At 30.9% G+C, this 16,857-nt stretch overlaps 2 protein-coding genes across 2 annotated transcripts in view; one reads left to right on the forward strand and one right to left on the reverse strand.

Moving 5' to 3' along the window:
* Positions 1-16,857, forward strand: part of LOC145639768 (large ribosomal subunit protein bL21c-like) — a 108,351-nt gene that overhangs the window by 30,588 nt on the left and 60,906 nt on the right. The gene's annotated exons all lie outside the window — the stretch shown is intronic.
* On the reverse strand, positions 8,397-9,332 carry LOC145638685 (uncharacterized). Its single transcript, XM_081689671.1, has one exon. The coding sequence runs from the start codon at positions 9,110-9,112 to the stop codon at positions 8,474-8,476; it is 639 nt and encodes a 212-aa protein (XP_081545797.1). The 5' UTR covers positions 9,113-9,332; the 3' UTR covers positions 8,397-8,473.

Below are 16,857 nucleotides of genomic sequence, written 5' to 3' on the forward strand. Positions count from 1 at the left end.
ATATAATCTATGTTTTTTAAGTGCTCCATTAATTTTAACTGGACATACATTGATACATGTATGCAGGCATGCCAGTGCAGGAAATTGATCAATAATGGACTTCCTATTATAATTATCAGTAATTTACATTATAAAATTTTACCAATTGAATATTCTTAAAATATTTATTGTGGTGGCGATTTCAACAAGTACACACAATGACACAAGAGTGACAAGACTATATTTTTTCTAATAAAGACTTAAAGAGTAGTAGCGTGGATGGACACCAAGTACACTTACTCGCGTTGTGAACTTTTCTTAACCAATTCGATCAGATATATGTTATGACATGCTTCGTTTGAAATTAAATTTACTGCTAAATTGCAAATTAGGAGGTCAAACCAGCCAACATATACTCAATTTTATTTTTGTGACCGATTCAATCAAAAATAGGTTATAACATGCTTCGTTTGATAAAAAATTTATTGTTAATTAGGAATTCAAGTCAACTTAAACTCAGTTGTAATTAGTTCTTAAAATTACATGCTTTAATGTATAATAATATATGTGATCAAGTACTTAAACATAAGGGTGGAAAACGACACAAAATTTAATTATAAAGTTGATTAACAACATTATTGTAAACATATCCGATTCCAATCAATTTTTTTCAAACGAAACTCATAACAAGGTTTTTCCTGTTCAAGGTAATTTGATCTCAAATTCAAACTTGATAAGATTAGATTAAAGCTTTTTCGGGCTACTTAATAGCTCAGTCTCCGACTCTCCGGTCTAAATTACTTCATAGGATGTCTCATCACTATTAGTCTATTATGAATTAATGAATTATGAAGTATTGCAGTTATCAGTTATGCAACTATGCTTGTATCTATCTACTAGTCTACTACTCAATTAAACAACTAAACTAATGTAATAAATGAATATTACTTTTTGATTGAATATAAGATTTATCGTGCATTATATATTGATGTTTATATTTATAAAAAGAAAAAATTTATTAAATTATAAACTTATAATGACTGAGTGTTGGGTAATTGGTGCACAGTTGGCCAGTTGCACATAATATGATACTTCCTCTGTTTCTTTTTAGTTGACACGTTTCTTTAGTCATGTTTGCTGATGCATAACTTCAACCATTTATATCCTTAATCACCGATAATAAAAAATTATGAAAAGTTGATATTTTGAAAATAAATATCGTGACGAATGTTACAAGATCCCACATACTATATTTTTCATTACATATAAAACACAAAATACGGTCAAAGAGGAGTGTGTGAATAAAGTCAAAACGTGTCAACTAAAAAAAACGAAGGTATTATTAATTAAGTGAAATATTCTCATATTCAGATAATCATATGTAAGATTACGAACACACTGTTGATCAATTAAAAATTTTCAAAATTTCAATTTTAACAAAGTTACAACTTAAAAGTGAAAATTTAAGAGGGAAACAAAAATAAACATTTAACTTGGTTAAAAATTGTGGGAAATTCTTCCCCCCCAAATGGCTAAAACTCTAAAAGTATTTCATTATGAGGATAATTGGTAAATTATAAGCGGGAATACTCCCTCCAAATTTCCACGAGTGAAAGGATAATTGGTAAAGTGACGAAATTAAGTAAATTCTAAAATACAAAAAACAAAAATAAAGTAAAACAATAAGAAAGAAAAAAAAATCTACAGCCCTAGAATCTTCCTCACTTCCTCAGCCGTTTTCATTTTTCATTCCATCCATTACTCCATTGAAGTCCAATCTCTCTCTTTTGTGTTCACTGACTTCACTCTTCTCTAATCTCTATTCTCTACACACTTAATCTCATTTTCCATTCAAGCGTTTTTTACTCAAGTGGCCTAGAAGATTTCGTATTCCCAGAATCTCAGGTAATTTACTTCTATTTCTTAGATCTGATATAATGTATATTGAATTAATCTCTGATGATTCGGAAAATAGTTTATCTGCTTAGGTTGACTGCTTTACTTTTAATTTAGAGATTAATGATCAAATCCTTTCAATTCTTTCATTATCTTTGTTTAACTATGCAAAGCATAAGTATCTCTGTGCTCACCTAGCTCCTGATCACCAAAAAGGCGAGGTGACAGCTTTTTATGGTTGTAGCTTGTAGGTTTGCTGTAATTTAGAAGATGTGAATTGGAATCTGAGATTTTTGAGCTTTCTTCTGAATGTGTAGGAATGGCGTACAACAAATTAGTTTTTTTAAAAAAAAAAAAATTCAATTGGGGGTTTCTATGGGATAAATCTTAATGCATTAGATAAATTCTGACGGTATTTCTCTCTTATTCTAAATTTATTGAGTTTTATAAGAATGAATCATATTAATTTGTATTGCATTTTGTTTATTATATATAAATCTGTGCTTTATTTTTTGGGGTTAACTTATTTTTGTGTTAGATATGTTTTAGAGTGATTAATGAGATAGAAATTGATGTAATGATTGATGGGGTTTTGAGCTTATTTCAATTGTCCATTATGTGGTTTGGTATGCAAATGGAAGAGTCCATTCGATTGATTAAACAACTAAACTGCAAGCAAGCTGCATTCTAACAAACAAATATCTTTTATAAGTGTGTTGACATGGCCTTAATTTGAATGTATATAAAAACAGAAGGTTGATTTTCCCTTTTTGATTGGTTTAGATATTATTATTTTGTCTCCACTGCAACATTTCAAATTCTGTGTGGATATTAGTTTCAGAATTATGATTCAAATATTTGAACATTATTGGATAAGAGATGCTACACCTTATCTTAATCTGACAATAACTAATGATATTATTCTTGCTTATTTTGCAGCAATGGATGATCATATTATTTATGACGAGCCTATTATTTCACCAGAGGGTACAGAGGATGAGTGTACACCAGAGGAAGGAGCCAATGTTCGTACACAAGAGGAAGAAGACGGTGATCCTGAACTTACAGTTGAAAACAACAATGTGAGCACTATGGAATCTGGATTTCAAGCTGTAGAAAAGAAACGGAGTCTAGTTTGGCTGGAATTCCTCACGTTTGACAAGACGGAATCTAGTGATGGGAAACAGAGGTCAATTTGCAAACATTGCCAGAAAGCATCCTTCATAACCGACCCCCATTATGGAACCCAAAATATGCAAAGACATCTCAGAAAATGCAGTGCATATGAGAAATATATGAAAAACCAAGGAGGAAACGCTTCAAACAAAGGTAAAATCTTTAACCAAATTGTGTACAGAAATCTGGTAGCTAAAGCAATAATAAAACATGGGTATGCTTTCTCTTGGGTTGAGCATGATGGTAATAGAGAAATTCATGCATATTTAAGTGATGATGTAAAATTCATTTGTAGGAACACTGCTAAAGCTGATTGTTTAAAAATGCATAAAACTTTGAAGGCCCAGTTAAAGGAAACTCTAAGTAAAGTCTCTAGTCGTATCTCATTAACATGTGATATGTGGACCTCTTGTCAAACAGAGGGATATTTGTGTCTGACAGCTCACTATGTGGATGATAATTGGAAATTAATTAGTACAGTGCTTAACTTTAGTCATATTGATTCACCACACACTGGAAAGACCATGTATTCTGCTGTGTTGTCCATGCTTCAAGATTGGGGTATTGATGATAAGATTTTTTGCTTCACATTAGACAATGCCTCTAGTAATGATAGAATGCAAGACTATTTGAAGGAAACTCTACTTGCACGAGATGCTTTATTGTATAATGGTGAGTTTTTTCATGTACGATGTGCTGCACATGTATTAAATCTCATTGTTAAAGATGGACTTAAGGTCATTGAACATATAGTTGAGAAAGTAAGACATTGTGTGAAGAAGGTAAAATATTCTGAAACAAGAAAAAACACTTTTCGATCTTGTGTAAGTCTAGCTAAGATAAAAGAAACAAAATCATTGTGGCTTGATGTTCCTACGAGGTGGAATTCTACATACATGATGCTTGATAGGGCTATCTTATATCGTGAGGCTTTTAGGGAGATGTCTGAAGTTCAAAAATGGTGTCCTACCTCTGAAGAGTGGGATGTTCTTGAGAAGATTCGAGATGTTTTAGAACCCTTTTATGAGATAACTAAGATGTTTTCGGGAAGTGAGTATCCTACCTCAAATCTTTATTTTGGGAATGTTTGGAAGATTCTCATGCTTTTGATAGAGTTGGAGCACGATGATGATGATGTTTTGAGGACAATGGCAATAGAAATGAAGAGCAAGTTTGATAAGTATTGGTTTAACTCAGAACAAGATGATTATGGCATGTTATTTGCGTTTGCTATGATTCTTGATCCTCGTTGCAAATTATCAGTGCTAAAGTTTTGTTATGAAAACATATTTGGAGATGTTGAGGCTACCTTGAGAGTTAGTGATCTCCATCTTAAGTTGGAGAAATTTTATAAGCTATATGCCCAAACTGGAACATCATCAACATTGAACAACAACACTGATATGGCACATGCCTCACATTCCAGAGCCTCCATAAGCAGCACTTCAACTGGAAACCGCAAGCGAAAATTCGACTATTTTGCGGTAATTGTAATTGTTCTTCTGTTTTTTTAATCCTTTTGATTATCCTTCATTCTTAATCTATTGATTAGACTTTTTTTACATATTTGGATTCTGTTTTTCTTGTGTTTACTTTATTTAATCTGTCAATTATAATCCTTTTGATTATCCTTCATTCTTAATCTATTGATTAGACTGTTTTTTACATGTTTGCCTTCTGTTTTTCTTGTGTTTACTTTATTTTTTCTGTCAATTATAATCCTTTTGATTATCTTTCATTCTTAATCTATTGACTAGACTGTTTTTTTTTACATATTTGCCTTCTGTTTTTCTTGTGTTTACTTTATTTTTTCTGTCAATTACTGGTTTTTTTTAAGATTATAAGTTAAGTTTATGTTATAAGTTAAGTAGTTGTTATTAAGATTATAAGTTAAGTTTATGTTATAAGTTAAGTAGTTGTTATTAAGATTATAAGTTAAGTTTATGTTGTTTTGTTTGGTGATGTGTTTTATGGTTTGTCGTTGACTCGTTGTGTTGAATACAGGAATATGACGATAAAGAGGCCTCATCTTCTTTTGGTGAGAGGTCAATATTGGATGTTTACCTTGAGGACCCTAAACTAGATCGGAAAGCGGAGCTTGACATATTAGCTTTTTGGAAAGAAAATGAGCATCGATATAAAGGCCTTTCTCATTTGGCTAGAGATATTTTGGCCGTGCCCTTGACAACCGTCGCTTCCGAATCAACTTTCAGCATTGGGAGTCGAGTATTGAATAAATGGAAAAGTTCATCAATTCCTGAAAATGTGGAGGCTTTAATAACAACTCGTAGTTGGATGTACTCTTTTGAAAGTAAGTATTTTATTATATTTTTTTAAAATATGTATATTCATGTTCCTACATTTTTCAGAGTTGTACATTCTTGTTTCTTTATTTTTGCATTTATAGTGTATTACTGTATTTGCTTATATTATTGTTTTTATATTTATGTAGCAAATGAGGATGATGGATTTTTTGGTTCTTATGTGGATTGGGCGGCGACTCCAAGTGTTAAATGTCAACAATTTCAAGAGTCGAATATTGGAGTATAATTATTTAGAATATTTTGTAATTTCATTTGGTATTGAACATTATGTTATGTACGCATTATTATTGTACTATTTTTTTTCTCTAGACTGGTGAGAATTGTGACTTTTATTTCAAGCTTTAGTAAATTTTTTCTTAATTTTATGGACAAACTCCGTAGAATAGTCGTTAAATTTCAATCTTTTTACGAATTTTTAATAACTTATAAAGAGAATAGGCCGAAGAAATCGAGAAAAGTAATGCTCAAAATATGTAAATTACTTACACTGTTACACATTACAGATTAATAAAAAAAAATTAAGTCAGTTTAATTGCGGTTATTTTCTATTTCGGTTTGCTCAGGTCAAGTCTTTAGCTTAAATAGATTCTGGTCATTTCAGGTATAAGGTAATTTTAGTTAGGGTCACTTTGGGTTTCGAGTCTATTTGGGTCAATTAATTCAAGTTAAAGGTCGGGTCACTTTGGGTATCGGGTCAACTTCGGGTCGGGTCAACTTCGGGTCTCGGGTCACTTCGGGTCTCGGGTCAACTTCGGGTCGGGTTATTTCGGGTCTCGGGTCAACTTCGGGTCGGGTCATTTCGGGTCGGGTCGTTTCGGGTCGGGTCACTTCGGGTTTCGGGTCAAGGTCGGGTCAATTCCACTTCGGGTCGGGTATGGGTCGGGTCGGGTTGATTTCGGGTTTCGGGTCAATTTCGGGTCACTGTTTTCGGGTCGATTTCGGGTCATGGGTCGGGTCATTCGGGTCGGGTCATCGGGTCTGGGTCAGGATTGCCAGGTCTAGTTATCACGGCTGCTTTAATTCACGGAGCTGATGAGGTACTACTAATTTTTGTTTTTTTTTTTGGGGCAAAATTTATGTGCTTATTAGACAAAATTTATGTACTTATTAGATACGAAGTACTTTGTATACACTAGTCAATTTATTCTATGCTATGCGTGCATGAATATTTTTTCTAAAAAAAAACCTGTATGATACAAGATTAAAAGTAACTTACGATAAAATTTCAAAAGTTAGTATGAATAAAAGAAGAAATTCATGACAAAAACACGCGTAAATCAGTGTTATTAGTGTTTATATTTTGATGATTTCTTAACTTTTTACGATTTTCAAGTGAAAATTTAATGCTTATATGTAGCCCTAAGGGCTATGTATAACATTTTCCTAAAAATAAATATAGTCAAGTTATTATGTATAAATGGATTTCGAGGATATCTTATACAACTACTTGGTATGTAAATAAAGATGTTTTCTATTTTGAGTACTAATAACCCTGAGAGTGATTAGCTTTTAGATATAGTAACATATACCATCGAGTAGTGAGAACAACTAAAGATCGAGAAAATAATACAGTACTGTGGGCCTGTTCTCTTCAGCTTAATTTCAGTTCAGTTCAGTTCCAATCATTTCGGCTCTGTTCAGTTCAGCTTATAATTTCCTTCTTTCATTAACAATTCAGTTCACTTCAGCTCTAATCAATTGAGTTCATTTCAATAAATTTAAACATATTATGAAATACTAGATACAAATATACATTCACCATTATTATTATACTGAAAAAGTCAACCTTGAAGGTTTTTTATTAAAAAAAAAGGGTGGGAGAAGAGCAATTGGTCTATTTTCTTGGTGGTGTTATAAAATAGTGGTCCAAGACGTTATTATTTAGATCTCACATGGAAGGTCACCAAACCTTTGGGTTATGTCCCCTAAACATCAAATTATATGGGTACAAAATATCCCTTTACTTAGATACTTGGCAATTGGTATTTGTATTTTTATTACTTTAATACTTGCCCAAAAGCCCTACACCAATCCTGATTAATATATAATAGTAGTGTCAAGTACATAAGAACAACCTGTATTTGGTAACGAATTTTCTCCTCTAGTAAGGAGAGAGACAAAGAAAATACTTCGTATAGAGGTTACCGCCTAAGATAACTGACACCTAGCTATGACTAAAACTGACACCTAGCTATGACTAAATGAGAAAAGTATTTGTGTTGGAATTTTTTTCGTTTCCAAAGAAAAGTTTGTGAGTTCGATTTAGGAATAAAATTCATACCAATTATATTCAATTAGTCATCTTTGGCCTACATTATTGTTTAAGTAGGTTCCTTCTCAAGAAATTTAGGTAGGTTGTATATCCGACAAATAAATTATGCAAAAATTGATTAATTAGTAATGGTAGAGACTACTTCACTGCTATAGTTCTATTCAACATAATGTCTATTGTGAGTAACTTATGGTTCAAAATTTCAAATATGGTATAATTTACCAACAATAGTCAATTTAATAATCACAATAGTATTGATGAATTATCTAATGTAACCTTGATAATGTAATTTATTCATTCAATTGTTTCAACTATACACCATCTAATGTAACCTTTGTAACATAATACTCCGTAATATGTATGATCACAATACTGCAAAACAACAAAAGTCTAAAATTGAAGCAAAAAATGATCCAAATAAATAACGAACATAGACACTAATCACACTATATATTCACAAACATTTAACATATAAGATTACCAATTACCATCATCAAAACAAGAATTAATCGATAATACGGAGTAATTATTTTTCCTTCTAAAGACATACATTAATAATTAAAGGGATGAAATTTACAAAATCTAAACACATTGGATAGAGATACCCTAACTCCGTTTAATAATATATACAATACCATTTTCAAACTTGAATTCTCAATTTTCCACACATCTCAATATAAAAAAAAAGAGATTAAAAAACTTACAATTAAGCAAAAACCATGCAATTTTTAACAATAACCTAGGGTAACAAAATAGTAATAATAATAATATAGTAGTAAAATTACCTTTTTGCCCCTAAGCTCAAGATTATTTCCCAACATCTAATTTAATTTAACCCTGACCGTTTTTTAACCAAACCGTAAGAAATTCTCCTAGGCTGCTCTCTTGGAAGAAAAACCAAAGACTCAGTAACAGAGCAACTATTTTTACATGACAAATTCACAAACCCAAATCTATGACTTAAATTCTTGGCAGGTTCTTTCCAAATGCTGCGATACACGTCTTTGTCGTCGTCGTTGTCGTTGTCGTTATCGTCGTCTTTCGAGCACTCGACTAGGGCAGCAAAGAAAGGATCTTTCCTACTAATAATGTGATGTTTTTTGTAACTTGATTTAGTAGTGCCTGAAACAGGGGCAGCTGCAGGAGGCAGGGGAAGATAATTCGATTTCCTCGAAGAATCGAGTCGTTTGATGATTTGGTGTTTAGGGATTCCTGGGATCGATTCCCATGAAAATGGGATTCTTTGAGGAGGTGTTGGAGTTGGAGGTGGAGAATCATCTTCTTCATGGGAGAAAGATCTAAAAGAAGAAGATGAATTTGATGAAACTGAAGGAGAAGAAGAAAGTGAAGGAGTTCTTCTTGAAGAAGAAGAAGAAGAAGACCATTTTGGAGTTGTAAAAATGGTGGTTTTTGTGTTTATTGTGACATTTTTGTTGGGTGTTCTTGGCTCTAAGATTGAGCTCATTCTTTTTTTAGAAATAATTTTTTTATTTTGTGGATTTTTGAAGATAGAGAAATGAAATGTGGTTGTTTGATGTGGGTTTTAAATGGGATGCTCTGTTATTGTTGTTGGAAGTGGGGTTTTTGGAAGTAAAATGTTATAAATAGGAGATCAAATTAGAGCCTAATTTGCACTCAACTATGGGTCCATTGTGTTGAGGAAGGAAATTATTTGTATATGAAGTTAATGGGCCCATTTTACTCTTCTTTTTGTCATTTGTGTGGTTTTTGTCTAGTTACAAAAAAGATTTGCCTTAATTGTTTGAGCAGTTTTTACATATTTTTACTGTTTAAAAATAATTGCAATATTTATTGAAATTTTTTTATGTTTACGAATTCTAGTGCATCACTTTAACTGTTGATATCTACAACTATAAAGTATTGGTGAAATACGATTAACCGATAAATCTGATTTGGAACTTAGTTGGAGTGGATAAACTATTTTGCATACGAGATTTAAATAAAGTGTTCCTTTTCTAGCGAGGCTACAACCTCCCTACTAACCGGTGACCTATCTCCTTTTTATTACCACTTAGGATGATAAGTTACAATGCAAGCTGCTAAATCCTATCCTCAACCCTGAAATGAGGTTAACCCACGGCTAACTATAGGACTAATAGGAGTGCCTTGATGCTACTAAAACACTTCAATATCATCTTTAATACAAAAAAACTTTTGTAAGGATCGATTACCTTTTTAGTTTCCATTCACTTTCTTCTTGAACGTTTTATTGCATCCAATAGTTTTACTAGCGATATAGTGGTCAGATACGAAGTATTTTAGACAAGAAATTAGAACTTCAAATCTTGACCTTAATTACTTTTGTCCAAGATCCATTATTAATTTAATTTGTAATGCACGTGTAATGAAAAATATTGATACTGATTACTGAGTACACATTTAATTTATATCCCCTTCATGGGCATCGAACAACATGATTAGTAGCGTATACGATGTTAACATCATCACTTAGGTTAAATGGTTATGTTACATAGCAAGTTAGCAACACATATACACTAGTTCGTACGTACCATGAATGTTGACGTGAATAAAGAAGTATAGCTACCACAATTAAGACGTGAAAATTGATTGGAAAAAAATGTAGAAGAAAGAAAGAGACCTTTTTGGGCAAATTCAGATGGATATTCATATTGGCGGTGTGCGATCATAATGGGGAACATCAGAATATTTAGTTTTTATTCGCATTTATTTTAGGTGAAGGGTGAGTTATACTCTTTCTTTTCTTACTTACCAATTATTAATGTCATACACTTGTTTCTTCCTAAGCTAAAGTTTTTTTTATACCTTCTCCCCGTGATACCAAAACTTTTATTTATTCTAAAAGTGTATATACAATTCAACCTTTTATTTTTACATTATTGTGGTTGAGAAATCCAACTTATTAATGCGGAAAATTGAGAAAGGAAAAAAAAAAATTGTCCTTTGATTGATTACATCAAATTAAACTCGGTCTCTTAATATAAATTGAACATTTAACATTTACTACTCAATCTGTAGTTTGTATCTTATTGTTGTGTAGAGATAAATTACTCGAATGAGTCGTATCTGAAACTATATGACAAATTAGGGAGAAGAGAGAATGAATGTCTTTTGTATTACTTGATTATTATTCATCAATAGGTAGAGTAATTATACAAAACATATGCTCATAGGATAGTAAACAGGTGAATAATATCTTAACATAAAATAAACCTAAATATATTATTCCTTAATGATATTTACGGAAAATATCACACATATATTTTCCGATAACACATATCTCTAACTTTATATCACTGAATGATTAGTTTTTAGTACTTTGTCACTCTGTGTATGATACCAAAAAACGGGGAGTTTAGAGAGGGTTTGGTTCCCTTTTGTGGGTAGACAAAGTATGGGAACTATAGATATCAATCAGCCGCGTTAAAATATTAATGGAAGATTTGATGCGAAGCTTCATACAAACCTCACAAACAACAATTCACCAAGTACAATTTCTCTATTCCAACATTTTAAGATTTGATGGTCTTTTATTTGTGTTTTGATAATTCTACCGTCGGTGACAATGTCTTTCTCTAAAAAGTTGGCTTTTAAAAGGACAAAAGGACATTCTTTCTCTCAATCAACACCAATAACATATTTTCCAATATAATGATGTCCTGTTGTTTATGTTTAGAAATATACTTCGTTTATTGGAATTATGCTTCATTTGATGTTTATACATATAATTTGTGAAAAATTGGTTTTAATAATTCCAACTTTGATCGATTTTCTTTAGATATCCTAATTTTTTATTATTATGAAATAATTCCAGAATAATCCGAAGTGTTATCTTTGTTGCTGATTCATTGTATATAACAAAAATAAAAGTTTTTCTTAAAAAAAAAGTTTAGATTATTATAAGAAAATACGTATATAAGTTAGGATTATTCCTGAATAATAAAAAGTTGAGATTATTTATAGAGAGTTGGTCAAAATTGAATTATTAAAACTAATTTTGCCTATAATTTAACAAATAAAAAATTAACAAGAACTCCTCCTTCAGTTTGAGCGTAAAAAGACCATGTGGCAAATAATTCTGATTAAAGTATTTCATAAAACCTAAATATATAGATATGATGAGAGAGCAATTTTATTATTAAGCAATATTGTATACTATTGACTTTTACATAAATAATAGAGATGAGAGTCCATGAGACTAAAAGGTTATTATTACTATGATAAATATTGGATTTTTTATTATTTTTTTTTTAATAGAAACAAGTATATTTCCTGAACAAAAGAATTAATAAGGGAGGACAAAAAACATTGAAGAATAGCTTAGACAGGTAGAAAAAGATTGATAATCACGTGCAACAATACTCGTGAATTCAAAGATAATCTGAGATGATGAATTGAAGCACCCTACCCTTTTCCTCCATATTTAGAACTGCATGTGAAGCTGTGGTGGAACCCTTACTGTATTTTAATCTTGTACTTGTAGATCAGACTATTATATACTTCATCAACTTATAATAGAATGAATACTATCTTCTTATCAACTTGCCATTCAATATGTTCCCCAATTAATAATAATAAAATGTGATTTGAAATGTGTGTTTGTAAAAGGGAGTCGTATGACCAAAGATATAAAAGGGAACCGATATTTTGATCCCAGGGTTTTGGTATCAATCCTTACAACTTTAAGCAACTAAGCTTGTTGACATTCGCTATTTTCAAATTTTTATAATTAAAAAATTACAAACCTCAATGTCTATGCGGTAACAGATCTATAGATTATAATTTTTTTTGAAAACTAGATTATATTTAATGGGAGCAAAATAAATATAATTAATTTTTATTGGGGTCACATATTCCATATTATGCGAAAATTTCCAAATAAAATCTCAAGTTTTATCCATTATATTTCCAAATTTACATAGTTAAATGGGTAAATTGACATATTGACATCGTATAAGCGAAAGCATCAACTAATATTTGGTTTCTGTTTCACTTGTTAAATATAGTGTGTGTTATTTTCCCATTGGGCCATGTAAATATAAAAAAAGCTTGGTGGAGCAAATTGTGGGCTGAAATAATATTATTGGACCTCATTCATCAAACTGAATACGGCCCATTGATATTATAAGCTAAAACAATTTTGTTGGACCTCAATCACCTATCCATCAAATTGATTATGGCCCATTGATATTAGCAGCCTTATTTTCAACTGATTAGAGTTTAGAGCACATCCACTTGACAAGTTCGCACCTTCAAAGTTCACTTTCTCTGAGTTTATATGTTCAACGACTTATTTATATCTGTTACATTACTACAAAGAAAAATATTGGCATTTGGCAAATACAACATAATGCTCAAGCATATAAGACAATTGCGAGCACATACTTACAACAATTACGCACTAACTCAATTTTTTTGATTCAGTATTTATGTGCCAGACACTTAAAAGTGAGGGTGAAATCCAGAATAAGGGATCCTCAACCCCTCCCCCCCTCCCTCTTCCCCCAAAGTACCAAAACTAGTTGAGAGAATTAAATTTTGTGATCTCGAGGTTACAAAGTGATTTCCTCACCAATTACATTGACATGAATTTACTATTGTACAACCTATGAAGTAGACTACATATTCCTCATGCAATAGATTGTGCTGGTGCACTTAAAGCAAAGCTTGATTGCTAGCTGTAATATATAGTTAAGACAATAATTGTGACCTAATCTTCAACAAAAAAATAGGGTTAAGGTCCTTAAGGACCTAAGCTTGTTTTGTTTGTTTATGATTGGCATATTATAAATATAAGCTTTTTTTTTAAAAAAAAAAAAAAAAAAACAAACAAAATATGAATAGGAAGGATATACAATAGTTCATATCTTTAAAAAAAATGATAAAAAAAATTCCATTAAGACTATTATTTTTTGGTGCAAAATCCATTAAGAATATAGTAGTATATATATTTTGTACTATTAACTTCAATGTGATATCCAGTTTAGCATCTTATAAATTTCAGGGTAGGAGTGGAGTTAACGGTCCAATGGATGCCTAACACATCGTTAAGGTCAAATAACAACAACTTCCTCGTATAAAAAGCCTGCATCCTTCTCCAACAGTAAACGCCCATAACTAAAGTTGTAACCTTCGGTTGCATAGGAAAAGGGGAAAAAAAAAATATTTTTTATTAGATAATCTAACATGACTTAAATCCAATTAGGCCTAACAACCTAATTATTTTAACTATTTATACTCAAAGATAATTACATTATTATTGATCGAAGTAATGCGTTGGAAAATGTACATATTTATATTAGATAGCACATTATTATTTAGTACTCCATTGACTATGGAATACATGTTGACCTAATATCACATACAAAAGTATTTAAAACTGACCTAATTCAAAGGTAATCCAGTCTAAAATTCGATATAATTAACACAATAATTTAACATGACTTAAACCCAACTAGGCCTAACAACCTAATAAGTCTCGACCCGAACCCACCAAGTGACTTAAATTGACACCTAGCTCTCATTCACAGTCCACGCAGTCACGCACCATGCATGTGAGAGTAGAGAAGCAAGCCTCTGAAACGGCTCAAAATGTAGAAAGAAAGAAAGAAACATAGTTAAGTGGAGAAAAAGAGTGTGATTAGTGTTAAAATAGTAGGATATTTTGTGGACTCCCACTTTGAAAAATAATGAAACATGAAATAATATGGTCAGACCACTTGAATTAATCATATTTGCCACGCGTCAATCGTTGTACGTTTGATGGTCTTTCCCCCTCCCATCATGCAATGGTTTGCCAATGCCAGTAGCCTCCCACTACTCCATGACGGCCCATCAGATACAATATGGAATTAGTCAATCGATAGATGTTCAGTCAGATTTTTCATACTCCTTACCATAATTATACTATACATATATTCAATGTTAAATATAAAATGATCATTTAATTAATGTGTATTTTACAAATTATTATATATATTTTCAAATAATAATACAAGTATATAGTATGTACTCCGTATTTGTTTTTATTTGTAAATGCAAGCACGTGGCGATAGGCTACGTGTTTATCAAATTCCTCCACCCTATTTATAATTAGTAATTTTACATCACCTTTTTTGATCGATTCATTCGAAGTACATGTATTATAGAAGTTCAGATTGTTAAAATTAAATCATTTTAGTTCAATTCTTACTGGAGGTCTCTTACTCGTCATATCACCAATCACATAAATATAATGTGTATATAGATCATGCACAAATTGTGTACCCTATAATCCTATATCACATAAATGGTTTATTAATGGACACAATTGTCTTATTGTGAAGTTATTTAAAAAGAGATTAAAAAAAAGTAGTTTAATATATTGTAGATTTTATTAGATATTTTTTTAGTAATGTTATTGTTTAGTGTAGGTTAAGTTGTTGTAAATGTTAAATTAATTCTGTTAAAGGCTGTTGTTAGCACTTCATGAGAGAAAGGGTGGCAGGTGGGATATTAGAAGGCTCTAGTAATTTGGAATTAGCACTTAATCTAAACACTCAATTTTTAAACTAGCTTAGAGTTAATGGTGTCCACTTATTATAAGACTATTATGTAGATTAAATGGTTAATTTATCGCTCGTTCATTCAACTTGATGATTTCCATTCAAAAGTGTGGTGTATTAAATTAGTTAGTATATATCCTTTGTAATAAGAGGTAATCATCGATCCATTTTCAAGTTGTTTTATTAATCATCAATCATTTCAAACTATATTAATTAATTAGCAAAAAAATTCTGCATTACAATTAATTAATTAGCTGGTATAGATCTCAAATTGTTATTACTAGTGGTATTTTGATTACCATCGATTATAGATTTAATGTTTATTTAATAAAAAATAATAATAATAATAAGTGGTAGATGTGAAATGTTGCTATCTTGCCCTAGCATTATGAAATATTTTCAAAATCTAAATCATTCTCACGTAAATATATAACCTAGTCAAATCATATTCTTTTTCACTTACTTTATGTATATTTCAAATCATATTCTTGATCTTCAATATATGCTTCATATATCCTGTCAAACATAAATAGTATTAATTAAAGTATATTTCGTATAATCTATGCAATATCAATAATATATCATTACATGATACTAGTACATTGAATCCATTTCATGTATTATTACACCATAGAACATTGTATATAGCATTGGAAATCAATTGATGGAAGTTCTAGATAGTACTTATAAGCTTGTGTGATTTAATTTCAATCATGTTATTTTAACATACACAAAAATTGATATAAAATGTTTCAATTCCATTACATGATGGTGTAATTAATACTCCATACTATATCTTGTGATCTTGTCCAAAGAAGATGAAGAAAAAAAAACTCACTCAATAATCCAATCAATGTCAAATTTGATTGTGTCACAAACTATAATTAGCTTTCAAAGAGGATCGAATTCAATTTGTTACTAGCTCAATAATCTCAGTATGGCCAAATACTATCCTTTCCTGAGAAGACTTTTCAATGACTACTAAAAAATTATATCGATCCAGTACACCCTTTGATATAATTATTATTTCAAAACTACAAATACCTAATTATAAACAATGTAATGTGATTTATTAAAATATAATAAAAGAAGTGATTGACCTAAGAAAAAGTAAAATTTAACCAGCAGCATGTAAATGAGATGGGACCATGATTACAAAATCCGACATTAAGTAGTGCAGTTTCAGGCATTGACTCTTACCCATACATAAGATAGAAAACTATTTAAACTTGCATTACAACAGTTAGTTGGACTGTACTAATGCACTAATTATGACCCTTAGTTTACCACAACATCATCTTCGTATTATAATTTCAAACCAAATTTTAATTCAATCAATCAATTTTCCCACTTAAGGTTAAAAGTGTCAACAATTTCAGCCCTTTTATATTTGGTTCTTCAATTCATTCAAATCTTGTTATACCTAAAAATGCATGTTTTGTACGAACAAATTGAATGTGGTCTTTAATATTGATATATCATTCTTTTTTGGAGTGTCATTTACGAATTTTGATGGTAAAGTTTTGGAAAGTGAGATGGAAAAAATCAAAGTTCAACTCTATATCTGCATTATGAATTACTTATTCGAGAGGGAGTTTTAGATATTATTACTCCGCATGGTTTTCAATTGTTTCACACTTAGATAGTAACGCACAAACCCCTAATT

This window comes from Chenopodium album, chromosome 7, assembly GCF_948465745.1.
Source record: "Chenopodium album chromosome 7, dcCheAlbu1.1, whole genome shotgun sequence".
In the NCBI taxonomy this organism is placed as follows: Eukaryota; Viridiplantae; Streptophyta; class Magnoliopsida; order Caryophyllales; family Amaranthaceae; genus Chenopodium; species Chenopodium album.